We start from the raw sequence: 17288 nt of genomic DNA, 5'->3' as shown, positions 1-17288 counted from the left end.
GGAAACAGAATAATTTTATGGTAGTTCCAAAGAACAGAAGGAGCACCAATACACAGCAGGAGAGCAGATTTTTCTTTGATACATTCATCAAAAATTTCCAATAATAGTGCATCTTAAAAATCAAAACTTCCACTTGTAAGTTAGTGAGGTCTCATCACTGGCCGCTATTAAGTGGTGGCCAGATGACCATGTGCTGACAACATTGTAGATGATGTGGCAAGAGTGGGAGATGCTGAGTCATGTTTCCAATTCTGAGAGTCTAGAATCCTCTTAACCTCTTTGATTCTCGGATCCTTATAATATGCTAGAAAATATAATTCTTCATCTGTCCTCTATACAGTCGGACTTTTGCATAGGTTATTTAACCTCTTAGGCTATCAGTTAATTCATGTATAGAATGGTAGCAGAAACATCCATTCTACTTTTGGTGTTGTAAACTTGTAATTGCTCTAACTGGAAGAACTTTGTAAATGCTGGAGTTCTTTCCAATTGTAAAAAATATATTTAGTTGACAGAATAACATAGAACTCAACACAGAACTCAGCATTGTGTTTTAAGCATCAGCCCCTATCTCAAGCAGGTTCTTCAATATTTATTTCCACGTTCCTGCCATCGCATCTAACTCCAACATGGCACTAGGAAAACAGCCTTCCATTTTTCTTGGTGGAACCATGCTCTCTCAGTCGCTGGGGCTGAAATCTCTGAGGCATTTTGGGCTCCTTTTCCCATTTACCCCATATTAAGTTGCCAAGTTCCAACAACTCTCCCTGGCTTGTGTCAGTCATATCGATCCTTCCCATTCTCCTCCTAAAGCCACCACCTTGCTGATAGCTCTCATCATCTTAGGAACTAAAGAAATGGAACTGAAATCTCTGACTATAATCTTGAACTATGCAATCTAATTTGTGCATTTCTATAAGATTCCTATTGCTGAAATGACTTTAGCATAACGTTTTCAAAATCACCAGTGAATCCTCTTTTATGAAACATAATGAGGGCACACAAGGACCTCTTTATTTTCAACCTAAACATTTCCCATCAACCTCATTTTACACTGCTTCATTACGCCAACACCTAGTTCAGTCCAGGCCAGTCCAAAGAGTGGTCTACTCACTGCCTCCCAGCCTTCTTGTCTTGTGCCTTCCCATGGTGAAATTCCTTTTTTCCTGTTGTTGTTCATGTCATGAGTCTTCCTCCAAAAAACTTTCTATCCAGCCTGTAAACTCCCATCTGTCCTTCAAGACCATTACAGCTTTTCCTGATCTCTTGAGTTCATACTGGTTGATCACATTCTCTAAAACTTTATGATGTTTTAAAATCTGTTTCCCTCAACTAGTATTTGGATCACCTGTTCCATTTCTTACACTGCTGTAAGTTAACACGTATCATTATTTCATTTTCAATGTGCCTCTCTCTCTCAGCTTTTAATCTGGACTAGAAACTCCCGGAGAGAAGGAACAGCACTGCTTCTCAAAGGGGAGTCTCAGGTGTTAAAGAATCTGACCAGGGCTGTGCTCTTATAGGGTAAAGGTTCTGGGCACAGGAAACCAAAAGGCCAGAGGACAAAGCGTTAAGGACTTGAACTATTGGCGAGGGAAAGAGTCAGATTTAATAGTTAGCTCCTTTGAGAGGGAATTAAAGGGTTTATTGGGAAAGGAGGAAAAAAGAAACACGTTGGCTGCAGTAGAGTATGTGGGGTCTTGGGCTTAAGAGTGAAAAGAGAAGCCTCCAAAATGAACCAGTCATCAGGCAATATAAGTGTCAACTTAATATTTATGAAGCGTTTTCTATATGCCTGTTTTAATTGCTTTATATGTGATGACTCATGTAATTTTCTTTCAATAATCTTTTAAGTAGTATTATTATTTCCATAGGAGAGGAGAATAATGTACACATTGCTGTCTTTCTCTCTCTCTCTCTTAATCACCTCCTATCCTGATGTTATACTTGTTAGTGGTGTAATTTCCCATGTAGTTTCCAGTATTTTATTTACTTTTGTAATTCATAGCCATCTTCTGCGATTTGTAAAGGCTTCCACCCTAGATACATTAATATGCTGGTGTCACAAATGTCAGGATGTGTGACAAGGAGCACTATTATCACCTCTAAGGTAGGAAGGAGCTATATACAAAGTATCATTTTCTTTACCTTGAAAAATAACTAGATTTTTTTTTCTTCATAACTTTTCAGAAAGTAAAGCACTTGAGACTTGGTTATGATTTGAGAGGCAAAAAAAAAAAAAAAAAAAAAGTACTGCTAAATTTTATAAAATCAGGAAAAATACTGCCTGCATGCTTGGCAAGCTATTTTTTTATAATCCCAATAAAACTCTGAATTCTTTTAACACTTCAAACTTTTCAAGATTGAAGATCTTTCACAATGTATTTTTACTGACTCATGGGAACATGCTATTGTTTCTTTACAAGATTATAAGAAGAATTCCCTTTTTTGTTAAATATACTATTTTGGTAGCAATTTTCCATCATTACTTTGTTCTTTCCAACACCTGTATCATAGTTTTGGCAAATCCAGGCAGACAGCTCATTTTGCAAACTTAGATATAATCATAACCCACCTTAACTTTATAACTTTAGAGGTTAGCCACTAAAGTTTTATTTTTTTAGAAATTATTTGACAGATATTTTAAAAAATTATTTTCTACCACAACTGGAGTCCTCTTTAACACACCATATCAAAATATGCTCTTCCTGCCCATAAAATATTTCAGTGTTTCTCTTTTGCTGACAAACTGAAGTTGAGATTCTTTTCTTTGGTGTTTAAGCCTCAGCATTCTGGCTCCAATCCAATGTTCCTCTTTCATTCCCTGTGATACTCAGCCAGTCATGATCGGTTCTTCTACACTAGACTATTTAAAGTTTTCATGCTGACCAATGCCTTCTCTTCTGTCACTCATGCTGTGTTTTCTGTAGGCCTGCAATGCCTTCCTCCCATTGTTTTTTCCCTCTTTATCCTCTACATTCCCAAATATCCTTCTCTGGGAAGCTTTTCCCTGGACAGTCAGAGAAAATTCATCACCCTCTCTGCCCTCCCCCATCCTTTGTCCACAATTATTTTACTGATTGTAGATGGTTTTGTTCCCAAGTCAAAGGCAAGTGCTCTCATCTCCAGCCACCACCTCATTGCTCACCATATTTTCTACCTACAGTAAGCTCTCAAATAATGATACTTGAATTGCAATCCTCCATAGGTAGGTTATTTTGTTCTTCTCATGAGCAGCTGGATTTTAACCAAGGCAAAACTACTTATAATAGTGAAAAGAAGATGCTGAGAAAAAGCCACTGGAATCACCCCATGGGCAATGGGGATAGCAGGATAGGGTAGAACCTCTGTGAAGGTAACAAACGCAAAGGAATAAAATGTGGTTCATCATCATGTTCTTCTGTTTGCCTGGAGTCCTGAGCATAAGAAATGGTATTATCTAGGATTAAACAAGAAAGTAATAAGTTCCAAAGCTAAATTTGAATGTATAGTTAAATTCCTTTCCTTATACCAAGAAATGCAGATTTCTAGAGGGCCCTGATTCACGTTTATTAGTTTTAGAGAAACCTCAGTATTGCCACTGCATGATGCCAAATATATTTGCAACATATAATATAGTGTCATGTTCAGGCCCCTATAAAAAGGGTTCTGGGGGAATTTAAAAGGGTGGGAAAAATTAAATCATTCAGCATTTTTTCAAGTCAAAGTGTAACTGCTATTTCTCTTTGAAAGAAATCTACATTTAGGGGAATCTCATGTCAGTCCTGAGTCTTCCTGAGATATGGGGTTGGAACTCAAAGTCCAGCTAGAACTCCTTTAAAATTTCCCTATTGGCCTCCCTATTAGTTTGCACACACAGATTAGGTGACTGGTTATCTGTCTCACAGCTGCCACCTTTCTACTTTTACTTTCAAACATTGTTGATTTGGTTGCTTTGTCGGGTAAATGTAATGTCTCAAAGCCCAACCATCCTAACTGCAGCAGATGATCATATTTTTTGTTACTCCTGCCATATTTGACAGTCTTGACTTATAATAGAAGCTACATGTGACTGGTGTTATAAAATAGTTCCAGTCCAATTAAAGTTTTAATATTTAGAAAAGTTCATATTTTCATCAATGCTTGTATAGAGGCTGAAAGGTTTTACATTATTTTAAAATAATTATGAAATAGTCCAAGTAATTGACATAGTATTTTAATATAGCAAGAAGTAATCTCTCTGAAGAAGTATCCCTTTTAGCCTGCTACATTTTACTTAAACTTTGTAAACACTCATTGAAAATATGTGACATAGAAGCAAGGACACTGACTTTAGAGTTTGGAGTCCTTTCTCAGCCTTCCCAATTACTAGCAGAGCTATGGCCTTGGAAAAACAACTAAAATCCCCTCACTTTTAATTTTCTCAATTATCAAATGTGAATAATCATTCTTGACCTATCTAACACCCAGGATATTTACAAGGATCACAGGAAATGATGTATATACATAAGAGAAATTTGAAAATGTAAAACATTATTTCAGCCTATATTCTAAAAACTCCATAGCACTTTCCTTCTTTGTTTTCTCATTTCTAGCTTATTCAATTAAACTGAGCTGAGGAGGAATTAAAGATTATCTCTTTAGCAGCCATCGGAAATTAGCACGGGTAGCGTGTTCTCCTTTGATCTATGGTCATCTTTCTCATAAGGTCTCTGCTTGCATCATAGTGCTCCTTTGGCTTGGCTCTGGGTAGACATTGAGTTTCTTGCTCTTGGAATTAAAACTCTTTTAAGTTATACTCTTCATTCTCCTGAATTCCTTTGTAGTCAATCTCACAATTAGTGTTTTGCAGGACAGTAAGGTGGTGCAAATCTCACAGACAGACAAGATAAAGGGAGTCTCAGCTTTGGCAAACTGATGACAGTCACTGAAAATCAGATATCGGGTGAATACCTTGGCAGATGGGCAGGGCACAGGGTCAAGAGAGTCTCATAGCAGGCACAGCAGGCCTAGCATGGAGGTGCCCAGAGAAAGAGTTGGCATCATAGAAGTTAGGGAAGAGGGGGACTGGAGAACTGACACAGGCTCTGAGGCTCAGGAGGACCAGAATCAGACTCCAGTCCTGGAGAAACAAGACAAATGGCATGGACCCATTTATTGGACCTTGGACACCAAATAGTAGTTTTGTCCACAAAGAACAAGGCCAGTGTCTGGTGTCTGAGATTGAATTAAAATATCAGTATAGATGATATAAACAGGAAGAATGGATAGTTGAGCTGTCAAGATAAAAGGAATTTGCTTGAGGATCAACATCATCTTAGAGTCTGAGAAGAACTCAGTCGGCAGGTGGTGATCATCTGGCCTCATCAATAAAAATTAGAGAAACGCTGAAGTTAGAGACAGAAGCCAGATCTGTGAACACAGTTGAATACCATTCCCTATTTCCACAGAACACATTTTCCTTCCTTTCCTAAAGCCATGCATTGACCTAACAAAATGCACAAAGGGCTGAATTCAGATGCCAAAATTTTTTCTTTTCTTCCTCTTCATGGTGTACGCCAGAGCTTATTTTATTCTACTAGCATGTCCTAATATGTAGAAACTCCAAAAATTAGTTATTTTTTCCACAAATTTTTGAAAATAATTAAAAAACTTTTAAAGTTTTTTTTATTATATTTCTTTTTCATGTTGTCCATTTTTTCCTCAAAATTATTTTTCAAATTTTCCATATTTCCAGACAACATTCTTGCTACCTCTTTAGAAACTCTATTTCTGTGACCCAGGTGTCTCTAGGTGTCACAAAACTCTCACCTTCCAACTTTAACTTGGCAGTTGTTACCACTGCAGCAGCAAAAGATTGTGTCATATTAAATGCTGAAACTGCAAAACAAAAGCCACAAGGTGACAGTTTTGTGAAAGGATGTGACTGTTATTCAGATAGAACTCTGTTGAAAAGAATACCATTGTTTCTATCCAGTAGAACTGTTCTGTGCTCTCCAATGGCTCATGGTACCTAACAGTTATAGTATAGTTAATAGCTATGCTAGTCACACATCCTGGATAGTAGATGCTTCCCCCAGTGAAGAGTGAACACTTTGGACATAATATGAATTTAGACGACGAACTCATCTTTCAAACTCTTTAATAAACTTTCACATATAAATATATATGGATATAAATATGAAAGAAATTTTTTGAAAATAACTTCTGGGTTACATTTTGAGATCTGCACACATTTAGCATACACTACGATAACTTTTAGTTAAACTTTGGCTATGAAAACAGTTGATGCGTAGAACACAACGTCTTTGGGTTTTCAGCAGAAAATGAAATGAAATTATTTACTTACTAAGTGAGAAGGGAGGGTTGATATTTTAAAAATAATTTCAACATGCATAGAAAACATATAAAAACAAATTCTGGCAACCCAAAATATTCCTGAAGCATCTGTTTATCTGGGTTTTAGGGTACATGTCTTTCTTTGAGAACATATATTACAACATAGGTTTCACTTACGCTTTAGAGAGAGACAAAGGAAACAAGTATAAGAACAGTGTATTGTGAATGTCATAAGGAGACAGGGCTAAATCTGGCATCCTCCGGGAATGTATTAGGTTGGTGCAATAGTATCAATGGTAAAAACCACAATTTCAATTGCACCAACCTATATCTATTCAACTATCTACTATCTCTTTGAATGGCACAGCTCTACTGATACATGGCTAAGATCAGGCCTACCTATCTCTGGAGGTAAATGGGGGCCTCTCTGGATGTATATATAGGAACATTATAACCTTACCTTGATGGTAGCCAGGACTACCTCCATTATAGCGCATTGTCTTGGCGTCAGACCCTTGGCATCCTCTCGAATCATGTGCTCCTGGAAAACAGGGTAGGAATTGCTTATAAAACAACCATTTCATGTGTTTGGTCATATATTTTATAAATCTCCACTTTGTCAAAGGAAGAAATGGTAAACGTCTACTTGAAAAGAAGTGCTTTGATCGCGGTGTGGTTTTATTTTCACTTGCAAGGTACTGTTAGGGAAAAAAGAGAAACCTGGAAAATGTGTGACGAAATTTTTTCACCCGACTTCCTTGGTTTATGTCTGTCACACTGAGGAATGTCAATTATGAAAAGGATTTAAGAAGCAAATTTAAGCCTCTCCCAATTATTACTGATAAAGTCTACTTTAAATATAATGCCTCCATTTTATTCTTCTTCTTAGATACCCTCAATTCTTACTCGTTCCTGGGAAAAGCCCCACGGAAATTAACTCAATTTGGCTGTGAAGATTTTAAATATTTTATAATCATTTAAAATATTTTAGAACTGATTTTAAAACTTATTTCATTATTTTACAATGGATTTTCTTCATTGTTCACTGTGGCTTGTTTCAACCCATCATAGAAAGCTTATTTAGGGAAATGATGGCAGAAAAAGAAAATAATAAAGGAAATAAAAATCTAAGGGAAAAATTTAAAAATATCTGATCCCCCCAAACTGACACAATCATCCCAGGGCTGTCATTATGTCATATAAACAACAACACTCAACAAATATTTATTGAGTGCTTATTATGTGCCAGCACTGTTCACAGGGAATGAGATCTATTGTTTAATACAGGGAAGACTTTTGTCCTTCTGGAGCTTAAACTTATGTAGGGGCCTCTGTGAATTAGAAGAAAAGACCCACGTGGGTGAACATAGCTCTGAGCAGGTATGGAATGATGAGTAAAGCAGTGCCTTTGGTGAGTAATAAAAGGTGTCTTATTTTTTTATGAGAGGACAGCTTCAAGTCAACGCATACAGCTTGGCAAGTGGAACATGGGCTCAATTTCAGCTGTCACTTGCTCCTTTATGTAAGCATTTTTGTGCAATGCACGAACCATGCCATCAAACCCAGTGGCTTGTCCTTCTATTTTGGCCCTTATCTTATTGTTTTATTTAGTGATTGCCACGACTTCCAGAAGACAACAATCTATCTATGTCTGGCTCATTCTTTCAGCTTTTCAGTGTCTATTTTGGCAGTTGTTATCTGCTAGGCACTCAGTAAATATTTGGTAATTGGATTGTACTTCCTTCAGTGTGTGTCACAGGATTTTTTATGCCTCAATAGAATCATTGTCTTTGGATATTGCTAACAACATAGTGTAATGCTTCATGGATCCATGATATATATTTATACATCTTACTGCATCTTTCTCTGATACATGGATTTCAAGTTAATCATATTAGTTCATTTCACAGTTTTTAAATAGCAATATTATATACCCATTGAGACTCAAAGAGTAATAGAAATGTTTGCTGAATTATAGGGTAAAATGCTTTCAGACAAGTAATTAAAACTATTTTCTATTAAATACATTTATCTGACTTCATCAGTCTTGACTGGTTTAACAATGTGGTCACATTACTTTTTAACAGATGCTAATAAGTGATATATGCTGGTGCTATAGAAATATAATTCTTACTAGAAATAATTTTTTAGGATTTAGCAACAGATCATTCAAGTAAGGGGATCTCTGAAAGAGGCCAGCAATGAGTTATTGCCCAAGTAAAAAGTATGCAGTAAACTCAGAGTCTCAGGTGTATTTTCATCAATTGGTTTTTATATTATATCACCAGTTCCTGAAGGTTTATGCATATTTTCTTTTATGTCAAATAAATCTGATTATATGAAATACTGTCAGGCAAATATATACATTCTATATATAGCATATATAATATGTATTATATAATACACATTATAAATGTTTTCTGTAATATATATTATACATTATAATATGTATATATTATATATATTATATATAATATATATTACATATTATATATTATAATATAATGTATATATTACACCTAATGAAGTCGCAGAGTATGAAATAATAGAAAATGTCAAATTGTTGAATAAATACATGTTTAATGAATTAATCCTAAATCATCGCCAAACACAGAAAACCAATTAGTTCCCCGCATTGTTCTACTTTTCTTGATCTTGTGTTCCTTTAGGCAGTTATCTATCAATGCTCCTAAATAGGAATTCTGAAATTTTCTATCAGTACAATTATTTCAAATAGCACCTTTTCAGCACATCAAATCTGCTTTCAAACTAATATATTAAAAATTTAAAGACCCGTGGTTTAACATTTTTTTTTAAAATGGAAGTGACATTCTAATAAAATAAGAGGAAATAGTTTTATACAATTTGAAGTTCTTCATGCCAGCTGGAGTTTCAGGTTTTTGTATAATACTGTAGATTTATTGCTCTGTAATTCAAATAATAATAACTAAATGGACTGATAATTTAAAAATGAAAAACTCAAAAGCCAATAATGGAATATGATACAGAATGAAGTTATTTTTCTCATCATCAATAGATACAAAGACTATCTTTAGTCCTTCATATTATTTCAGTGTTGTTGAAATAATCCTGTTAGGTCATTGTATGTATAGTGTGCTTTTAGGTTATAGAATTAAAAAAGAAATCAGTGAATTGAAAAAATAATGGATCACAAAGCATGCTAAAGTGTTATGTTTTCTGTAGACCCTGATTTTTCCCTCAGAGCATGTATATACTCTCTAGGGAACCAGCCTCTATCTCGATCAGAGTTCGTAAGATTTGGATTGGGTTGACTGTACCCGAACCTCAGGGTGAACATGTGAGTTAAGCCAATTGGCACATGTCACTTCTCAGACCACAGTGACTGGTTTGGGAATGGTGATCATACTTCCTCAGAGCTACTGATATTCCAGGAGACTTTGCTATGATTCCCTGCACGAGATGGGTATTTTTCTCTACAAGATTTGAAGTTGAAAAGATGTGACATCAAAGGATGTGAGAGCAGAGACAACCAACTTACACACAGAAATGAAGGTCTGTTATGGCAATGTATCAAACAAGGAGAAGGGCAGAGTCGAGAGGTAGTGAGTATCTGGGTCCTGTGACATTGTTGGAATCCCTAATCAAGCAGTCACAGAAACCAGAGTTACCCCTGGACTGTGAAATTTCATGTAGCAGTAAATTCCCTGTTTGCTTATGTTTGGCTTTCCATCACTTGAAACTGAAACAGTTCTAGCCGATAGAACATTCAGCTCAGGAAACTGAAGTCTGGGGAGATGGAGTGTGCTTACTAACATCACACAGATACTAGATGCATGGCCAGGGCCATTTCTTTTGCAATAAGACCTATGTTATTTCACCTTCATGGTTTTATGTGAGAAACTTCAGCAGTGTATAAATCTACTTTTCAAACTAGGCTCCAGAAATCCCAGAGAGGTAATAAAAGGGATAAAGAAAGGGATAGAGATCCAAGATCCAAAATAATAGTTTGGCAGTGACATCTACCTTTTATCTTTCCTTCCAACCATCAATAGCACTGAACACCTGTGAGGAACAACTTCAGGTGATAGCTATATCTTCCAGATGGATTATTGGTTTTAATTTTTGTGTTAGGAATGGGATAAGGTATATGATAAAATAGAATACTGAAATTATAAGGCACATATTTTACCTCAGTACATAATTATACATTTTGTTTTTTCCCTGTGCTGTACATATGAAACAATCCAATACTCAATGGCACCTAACTTTGAGCTACCAGCTGGGGGAGAAATGAAGATCGCTCCCTCTGCAACTGGCAGATGACATATACTTTGCAGTTACCAAGCAAAGATAATGTATATGTTGTCTCATTTATACTCACAACAATCCTTGTAACTGTTATTATTATTATTATTTTTTTTGCATTTTACAAGAGCCACATCTGAAGATTAGGGAGGTTAAATACTTTGGCCCATGTCACATAGTAGGAAGCAGTTAAGGAAGAATTTGAACCAAGGTTACCTGTGTCCAGAACTCATCTCTTAACTATATTCTAGTAGGGAGAAATGGAATAAAAATAGCATGTATTTTAGCCAGTCAAGTTCCTATGCTACAGGAACAGGGACTGAAGTTTCCTGTGAAAATCCAGACTTTTGGGAATCTCAAATTAGGACTAAGCACAGGGTCATTTAGTCAGAACATCCCCCACTTGTAATGGGATTGAACATGTTGACAAGTTGTGTCTGCTTTGATGAATTTCATTTTCCCATACTACGTTTCTTGGTTTTAAGACTTCTCTAGGCTTCACTGGATTTCTATGCAGTGTTCCATTTTGTCTTTGTTCATACCAAGCCAGTTTAATATATGAAAGAAAATATGCTCTCTAATTTAATCCAGAAGCAATAATGCTCAATGCTGCAATACAAAGTTAAAAATTCCTAAAGCAGATTGTGAAATCACAGACATACATCTTCTTAATCCTGCCATAGTAGATACTATTACTAGGAGAGGATGCTTGCAGAACTGTAGTTAACTCACTACTTTCCATGAATGAGTAACTTCCTTATTTTTATTACCTTCAGTTTGGATAATTGTCCAAGATCTTTAGCTGCAATGAAAATCATCTGGGGTCCCTAGAAACAAAGAAAAAGTGAGAGAAGACGCAGTCTTAAGATATTCAGTATTAGTCACAATAGAAATGCAGTCAACAGAGAATTTCTTTATTTCCCTTATTAGAGTTATGGCTTATGCCAGATGCCCTTAATTGGTCTATTATAAAGATTGGGTCAAATATATCTAATGGTGCTGGCAGTATAACAGTCCTTATAGGTGTTCCACTTCTGAAAGTCTTAAGTTTAGGTTAAGGAATGGGTTGCTACTAATGTAGCCAGTTTAATGTAGTATATGGATTAAATCAGTGATCTTTAACTTTTATTCATTTATTTTTAGAAGAGGCAACTTCCTCATTCTACTCCCTGCAAAAATAAAGGTGTGCAAAATCTGAAGATACGGGGCTAAAGAAGGTGGAACTGCACCTTCTAAAATGCTGTCCAATCTATTAGCGACCTACCCTCTTAACCCCTCCCTCAGCCAGAGGCTTTCTCTAGAACCCCAAGGCCCTGGGGAAATGAATTTGAAAAACACTGGAACAAACCATCCAATGCTTTACTAGAATGAAAAACTAGAGGCATGTCTGTTGGAATGTGTGACTGGAAAAGTACTAAATTTGGCCAAGTTCATTACAGCTTGAAATATTTTCACAGGAAGGAAAATTAGCTATTCTGAACAAATGTTATCTAGTTATTTATTGTAGTGTGTATATTTATTGGAGAATTGAAGACTATACGTTTGAGAATAGCAACCGTGGTTAATTGTGCTCATATTTTGCCCCGTCACCTAGCACAGTGCCTAGTACATAATAGGAGCTCAAAGAATATTTATTTAATGAATGAATAAATGATATGCATTCATACTTGGATAACTCAATGCTAGAGAAATTTTAGGTGATGGTAAGCTTTCCTAGGGAAAACTTTATACAGAAAATGAAATGACATTTCTGTAACATAATATATGCATTCTTGAAAAAACCTCATATTCTACAGGATTGCACACTAAAAATAATAGGACTTATGGGAAAAACAGCAATGGGCAGAACAGTCCAAGCCCTTGCAATTCTGTTACTAAAGAACTATCAAAACCATAACTGCTACTTTGGGATATGGCTTGGATAGGTAACAGGGAACTCAGTGAATCTAATGGTTGCCTTAAGGAACATTAACAATGCAAAATATCCTGGCCAACATGGTGAAACCCTGTCTCTACTAAAAATACAAAAAAATTAGCCAGGCGTGGTGGCGGGTGCCTGTAGTCCCAGCTACTTAGGAGGCTGAGGCAGGAGAATGTCATGAACCTGGGAGGCGGAGCTTGCAGTGAGCTGAGATCATGCCACTGCACTCCAGTCTGGGCGAAAGAGCGAGACCCTGTCTCTAAATAAATAAATAAATAAATAAATGCAAAATAAACAAAACAACAAGACAGCAGAGTTCAATAGTGGGCTGAGACAATGCTCATGCAAGTGGAGCTACCAGCAGAGGGGGAAGGTAGCCGGCCATTGTGACAGTCATGCAAGGGTCCGTTTTCTGGAGAGGGAGCCCATGTACAGTTACTCTCCTCTTTTTTCCTTTTTAAAACGGGTCTGTGAAGTAGCCAAAGTGAGAGCTTTTGTTCTTTTTCTGCTGATGTTATAGTTTTTGTATTATATTCTAGAGCCTCTGACCTAGGGAAATTTATATATAAACCAACCGAACTTCCAGATTATACTGATATTCCTCTATTGAACAGTTACTTGATTGCTAACTGGTGTTATGGAAATATATTATGTATTGAAGTAAAATGTGTGTGTGTGTGTGTGTGTATTTGCAAATGTGACTTGGAACCTATATATATGTAGGCTATAAAATCATTAAACCACACATTCACGGCATTAAGTGAAACTCAAAGTAATTTATATTTTATCACTCACTGTCTGGCAGTAAATCAACAAAAACATATGCATATTTGCATCTTGGAACACTTTATAAGAAAATGTTTTCTAGGCATATGCTTTCACTGGATAAACATGGACTGAGTGTGTATAACTAATGTATAATAATACATATTTTATTTCCATTTATACTTACTCATTATTTGCATCAATTTATCTTCCTCAGTCATGGAGAAAAAAATACATTACCCCATAACAGGTGCTTGTTAGTGTTATTTTTCCCTTGTTTGGCTCAGGATATGTGAACAGAGATACCTGGCTCTGTGTATTCACTTGACCACTGTCTAACTTTGCAGCCAATTGATCTTTCTGGTTCTTTTCCTTTTTGTTTGTGCAATACAATCGCATCCTTCAGATTCACTAAAAGGCACCTCCTCTATTAACCTCCAGGTGGGGAGGCAAGAGATGAAAGCATAATTGAAAGGTAAAAAAAAAAAAAAAAAAAAAAATCCAAATAGCAGTGGTGTAACTATCTCCTTAAACTGTAAAATTTAAGAAAGAAGCACAGTGGATACATCGTATCTTAATTCTATTTTCTTGAGGTCAGTAAAATTAAATAAAAACTACATGTGTAAACCAGATAACACTATAAATAGAACTTTGATACATGTTTTAAGAGGTTAAGTTCTAACTGTCAAACAACACGAAGTTTGACTGCTATTGCCACTATTTAAAATGGACTGGATAGGAAACTATAATTTATATGATCATTGTTAAGAAACTGGATACCAAACACTTTTTCCCAAAAGGGATTTAATTAGTATTTCATCTGGATGAAAACCATTCACTTAAACCAAAAACAGATGGGTTAGTGGAAGCATAACTAAACTTTATATACTTACTGTTTGATCTGTCAGAGGAGGAAGAACGATTTGTTTTTCTATTTTATTGAGAACTAGCTTCCATAACTCTTTCAAAACTCGCTTTAGGACTGTTTTCTCACAGATTTTTGCTGAGAGACTTAATCTGAAAAAAATATATATATATTCACTTTTAAATTTCATATCAAGGTATCAATTTAGGCCTTTACAATTTTCAAATGCTAAATTCAATTTACTAGATTATTATACAAAATGTATAATATCAAAAAACTATTTCATGATTCTGTTCATTAGATAATTCTCTATATTTGATAGAAAATGAAATCAGCATACTTCTTTTCTTATGTTGTTTTCTAAATCAACAGGCTTTGGAAAGAAAAATACCTTTTTTTCCATTATACTTTAAATTCTGGGATACATGTGCAGAATGTGCAGGTTTGTTACCTAGGTATACATGTACCATGGTGGTTTGCTGCACCCATCAACCGGACATTTACATTAGGTATTTCTCTGAACGCTATCCCTCCCCCAGCCCTCCACCCTGCAACAGGTCCTGGTGTGTGGTGTTCCCCTCCCTGTGTCCATGGGTTCTCATTGTTCAACTCCCACGTATGAGTGAGAACATGCATTGTTTCGTTTTCTGTTCCTGTGTTAGTTTGCTGAGAATGATGGTTTCCAGCTTCATCCATGTCCCTGCAAAGGACATGAACTCATCCCTTTTCGTGGCTGCATAGTATTCCATGGTATATATGTGCCACATTTTCTTTACCCAGTCTATCATTAATGGGCATTTGGGTTCGTTCCACGTCTTTGCTATTGTGAATAGTGCTGCACTAAACAAACATGTGCATGTGTCTTTATAGTAGAATGATTTATAATCCCTTGGGTGTATACTCAGTAATCGGATTGCTGAGTCAAATGGTGTTTCTAGTTCTAGATCCTTGAGGAATTGCCACACTCTCTTTTAAAATGTTTGAACTAATTTACACTCCCACCAACAGTGTAAAAGCGTTCCTATTTCTCCACATCCTCTCCAGCATCCATGGTTTCCTGACTTTTAGTGATTGCCATTCTAGCTGGTGTGAGATGGTATCTCATTGTGGTTTTGATTTGATTTCTCTAATGACCAGTAATATGAGCTTTTTTTCATATGTTCGTTGGCCGCATAAATGTCTTCTTTTGAGAAGTGTCTGTTTATATCCTTTGTCCACTTTTTGATTTTTTTTTGTTTGTTTTTTCTTGTAAATTTGTTTAAGTTCCTTGTAGATTCTGGATATTAGACCTTTGTCAGATGGATAGATCGCAAACTTTTCTCCCGTTCTGTAGGTTGCCTGTTTACTCTGATGATAGTTTCTTTTGCTGTGCAGAAGCTCTTTAGTTTAATTAGATTCCATTTGTCAATTTTGGCATTTGTTGCCATTGCTTTTTGTGTTTCAGTCATGAAGTGTTTGCCCATGCCTATGTCCTGAATGGTTTTTCGAAGGGAATGCTTCCAGCTTTTGCCCATTCAGTATGATACTGGCTGTGGGTCTGTCATAAATAGCTCTTATTATTTTGATATATGTTCCATCAATACCTATTTTATTGAGAGTTTTTAGCATGAAGGCGTGTTGAATTTTATCAAAGGCCTTTTCTGCATCCGTTGAGATAATCATGGGTTTTCTTCTAGGGATTTTCTGGTTTTAGGTCTTAGATTTAAATCCATCTTGAGTTAATTTTTGTATAAGGTATAAGGAAGGGGTTCACTTTCAGTTTTCTGCATATGGCTAGCCAGTTTTCCCAACGTTATTTATTAAAGAGGAAATTCTTTTCCCATTGCTTGTTTTTGTCAGGTTTGTCCAAGATCAGGTGGTTGTAGATGTGTGGCATTATTTCTGAAGCCACTGTTCTGTTCCATGGGTTTAGATACCTGTTTTGGTACCAGTACAATGCTGTTTTGGTTACTGTAGCCTTGTAATATAGTTTGAAGTCAGGTAGTGTGATGCCACCAGCTTTGTTCTTTTTGCTTAGGATTGTCTTGGCTATATGGGCTCTTTTTTTATTCCATATGAAATTTAAAGTAGTTTTTTCTAATTCTGTGAAGAAAGTCAAAGGTAGCTTGATGGGGATAGTATTGAATTGGCAAATTACTTTAAGCACTATGGCCATTTTCATGATATTGATTCTTCCTATCCATGAACATGAAATTTATTTCCATTTGTTTGTGTCCTCTCTTATTTCCTTGAGCAGTGTTTTATAGTTCTCCTTGGAGAGGTCCTTCACTTCCCTTCTAAGTAGTATTCCTAGGTATTTTATTCTCTTTTGTAGCAATTGTGAATGGGAGTTCACTCATGATTTGGCTCTCTGTTGTCTGTTATTGGTGTATAGGAATGCTAGTGATTTTTGCACATTGATTTTGTATCCTGAGACTTTGCTCAAGTTGCTTATCAGCTTAAGGAGATTTTAGGCTGAGATAATGGGGTTTTCCAAATATACAATCATGTCATCTGCAAACAGAGACAATTTGACTTCCTCTCTTCCTATCCGAATATCCTTTATTTCTTTCTCTTGCATGATTGCCTTGGCCAGAACTTCCAATACTATGTTAAATAGGAGTGGTGAGAGAGGGCATCCTTGTCTTGTGCTGGTTTTCAAAGGGAATGCTTCCAGCTTTTGCCCATTCAGTATGGTATTGGCTGTGGGTTTGTCATAAATATCTCTTACTATTTTGAGATACATTCCATCAGAACCTATTTTATTGAGAGTTTTTAGCATGAAGCTGTGCTGAATTTTATCAAAGGCCTTTTCTGCATCCATTGAGATAACCATGTTTTTTTTTTTTTGTCACTGGTTCTGTTTATGTGATGTTTTACATTTATTGATTTGCGTATGTTGAACCAGCCTTGGATCCCAGGGTGAAGCTGACTTGATCATGGTAGATAAGCTTTTTGATGTGCTACTGGATTCGGTTTGCCAGTATTTTATTGAGGATTTTTGCATAAATCTTCATCAGGGATATTGGCCTGAAATTCTCTTTTTTTGTTCTGTCTCTGCCAGGTTTTGGTATCAGGATGATGCTGGCCTCAAAAAATGAGTTAAGGATGAGTCCCTCTTTTTCTATTGTTTGGAATAGTTTCAGAAGGAAT

At 36.1% G+C, this 17288-nt stretch overlaps 1 protein-coding gene across 1 annotated transcript in view; it reads right to left on the bottom strand.

Annotated features, from left to right (window-relative positions):
- The window catches only part of UNC13C (unc-13 homolog C), a 653225-nt gene that overhangs the window by 68714 nt on the left and 567223 nt on the right, over window positions 1–17288 (bottom strand). Inside the window, exons 26-28 of the mRNA XM_015142282.3 lie at window positions 14185–14308; window positions 11376–11432; window positions 6779–6859 (exon numbers count right to left, since the gene is read on the bottom strand). Coding sequence (XP_014997768.3) covers window positions 6779–6859; window positions 11376–11432; window positions 14185–14308 — 262 coding nt within the window. The remainder of the gene's footprint in view (window positions 1–6778; window positions 6860–11375; window positions 11433–14184; window positions 14309–17288) is intronic.

The sequence above is a fragment of the Macaca mulatta genome, chromosome 7 (genome assembly GCF_049350105.2).
Source record: "Macaca mulatta isolate MMU2019108-1 chromosome 7, T2T-MMU8v2.0, whole genome shotgun sequence".
Taxonomy (NCBI): domain Eukaryota; kingdom Metazoa; phylum Chordata; class Mammalia; order Primates; family Cercopithecidae; genus Macaca; species Macaca mulatta.
The sequence above is the reverse complement of the archived record's forward strand: the minus strand, read 5'-3'. Positions and strand labels throughout refer to the sequence as shown.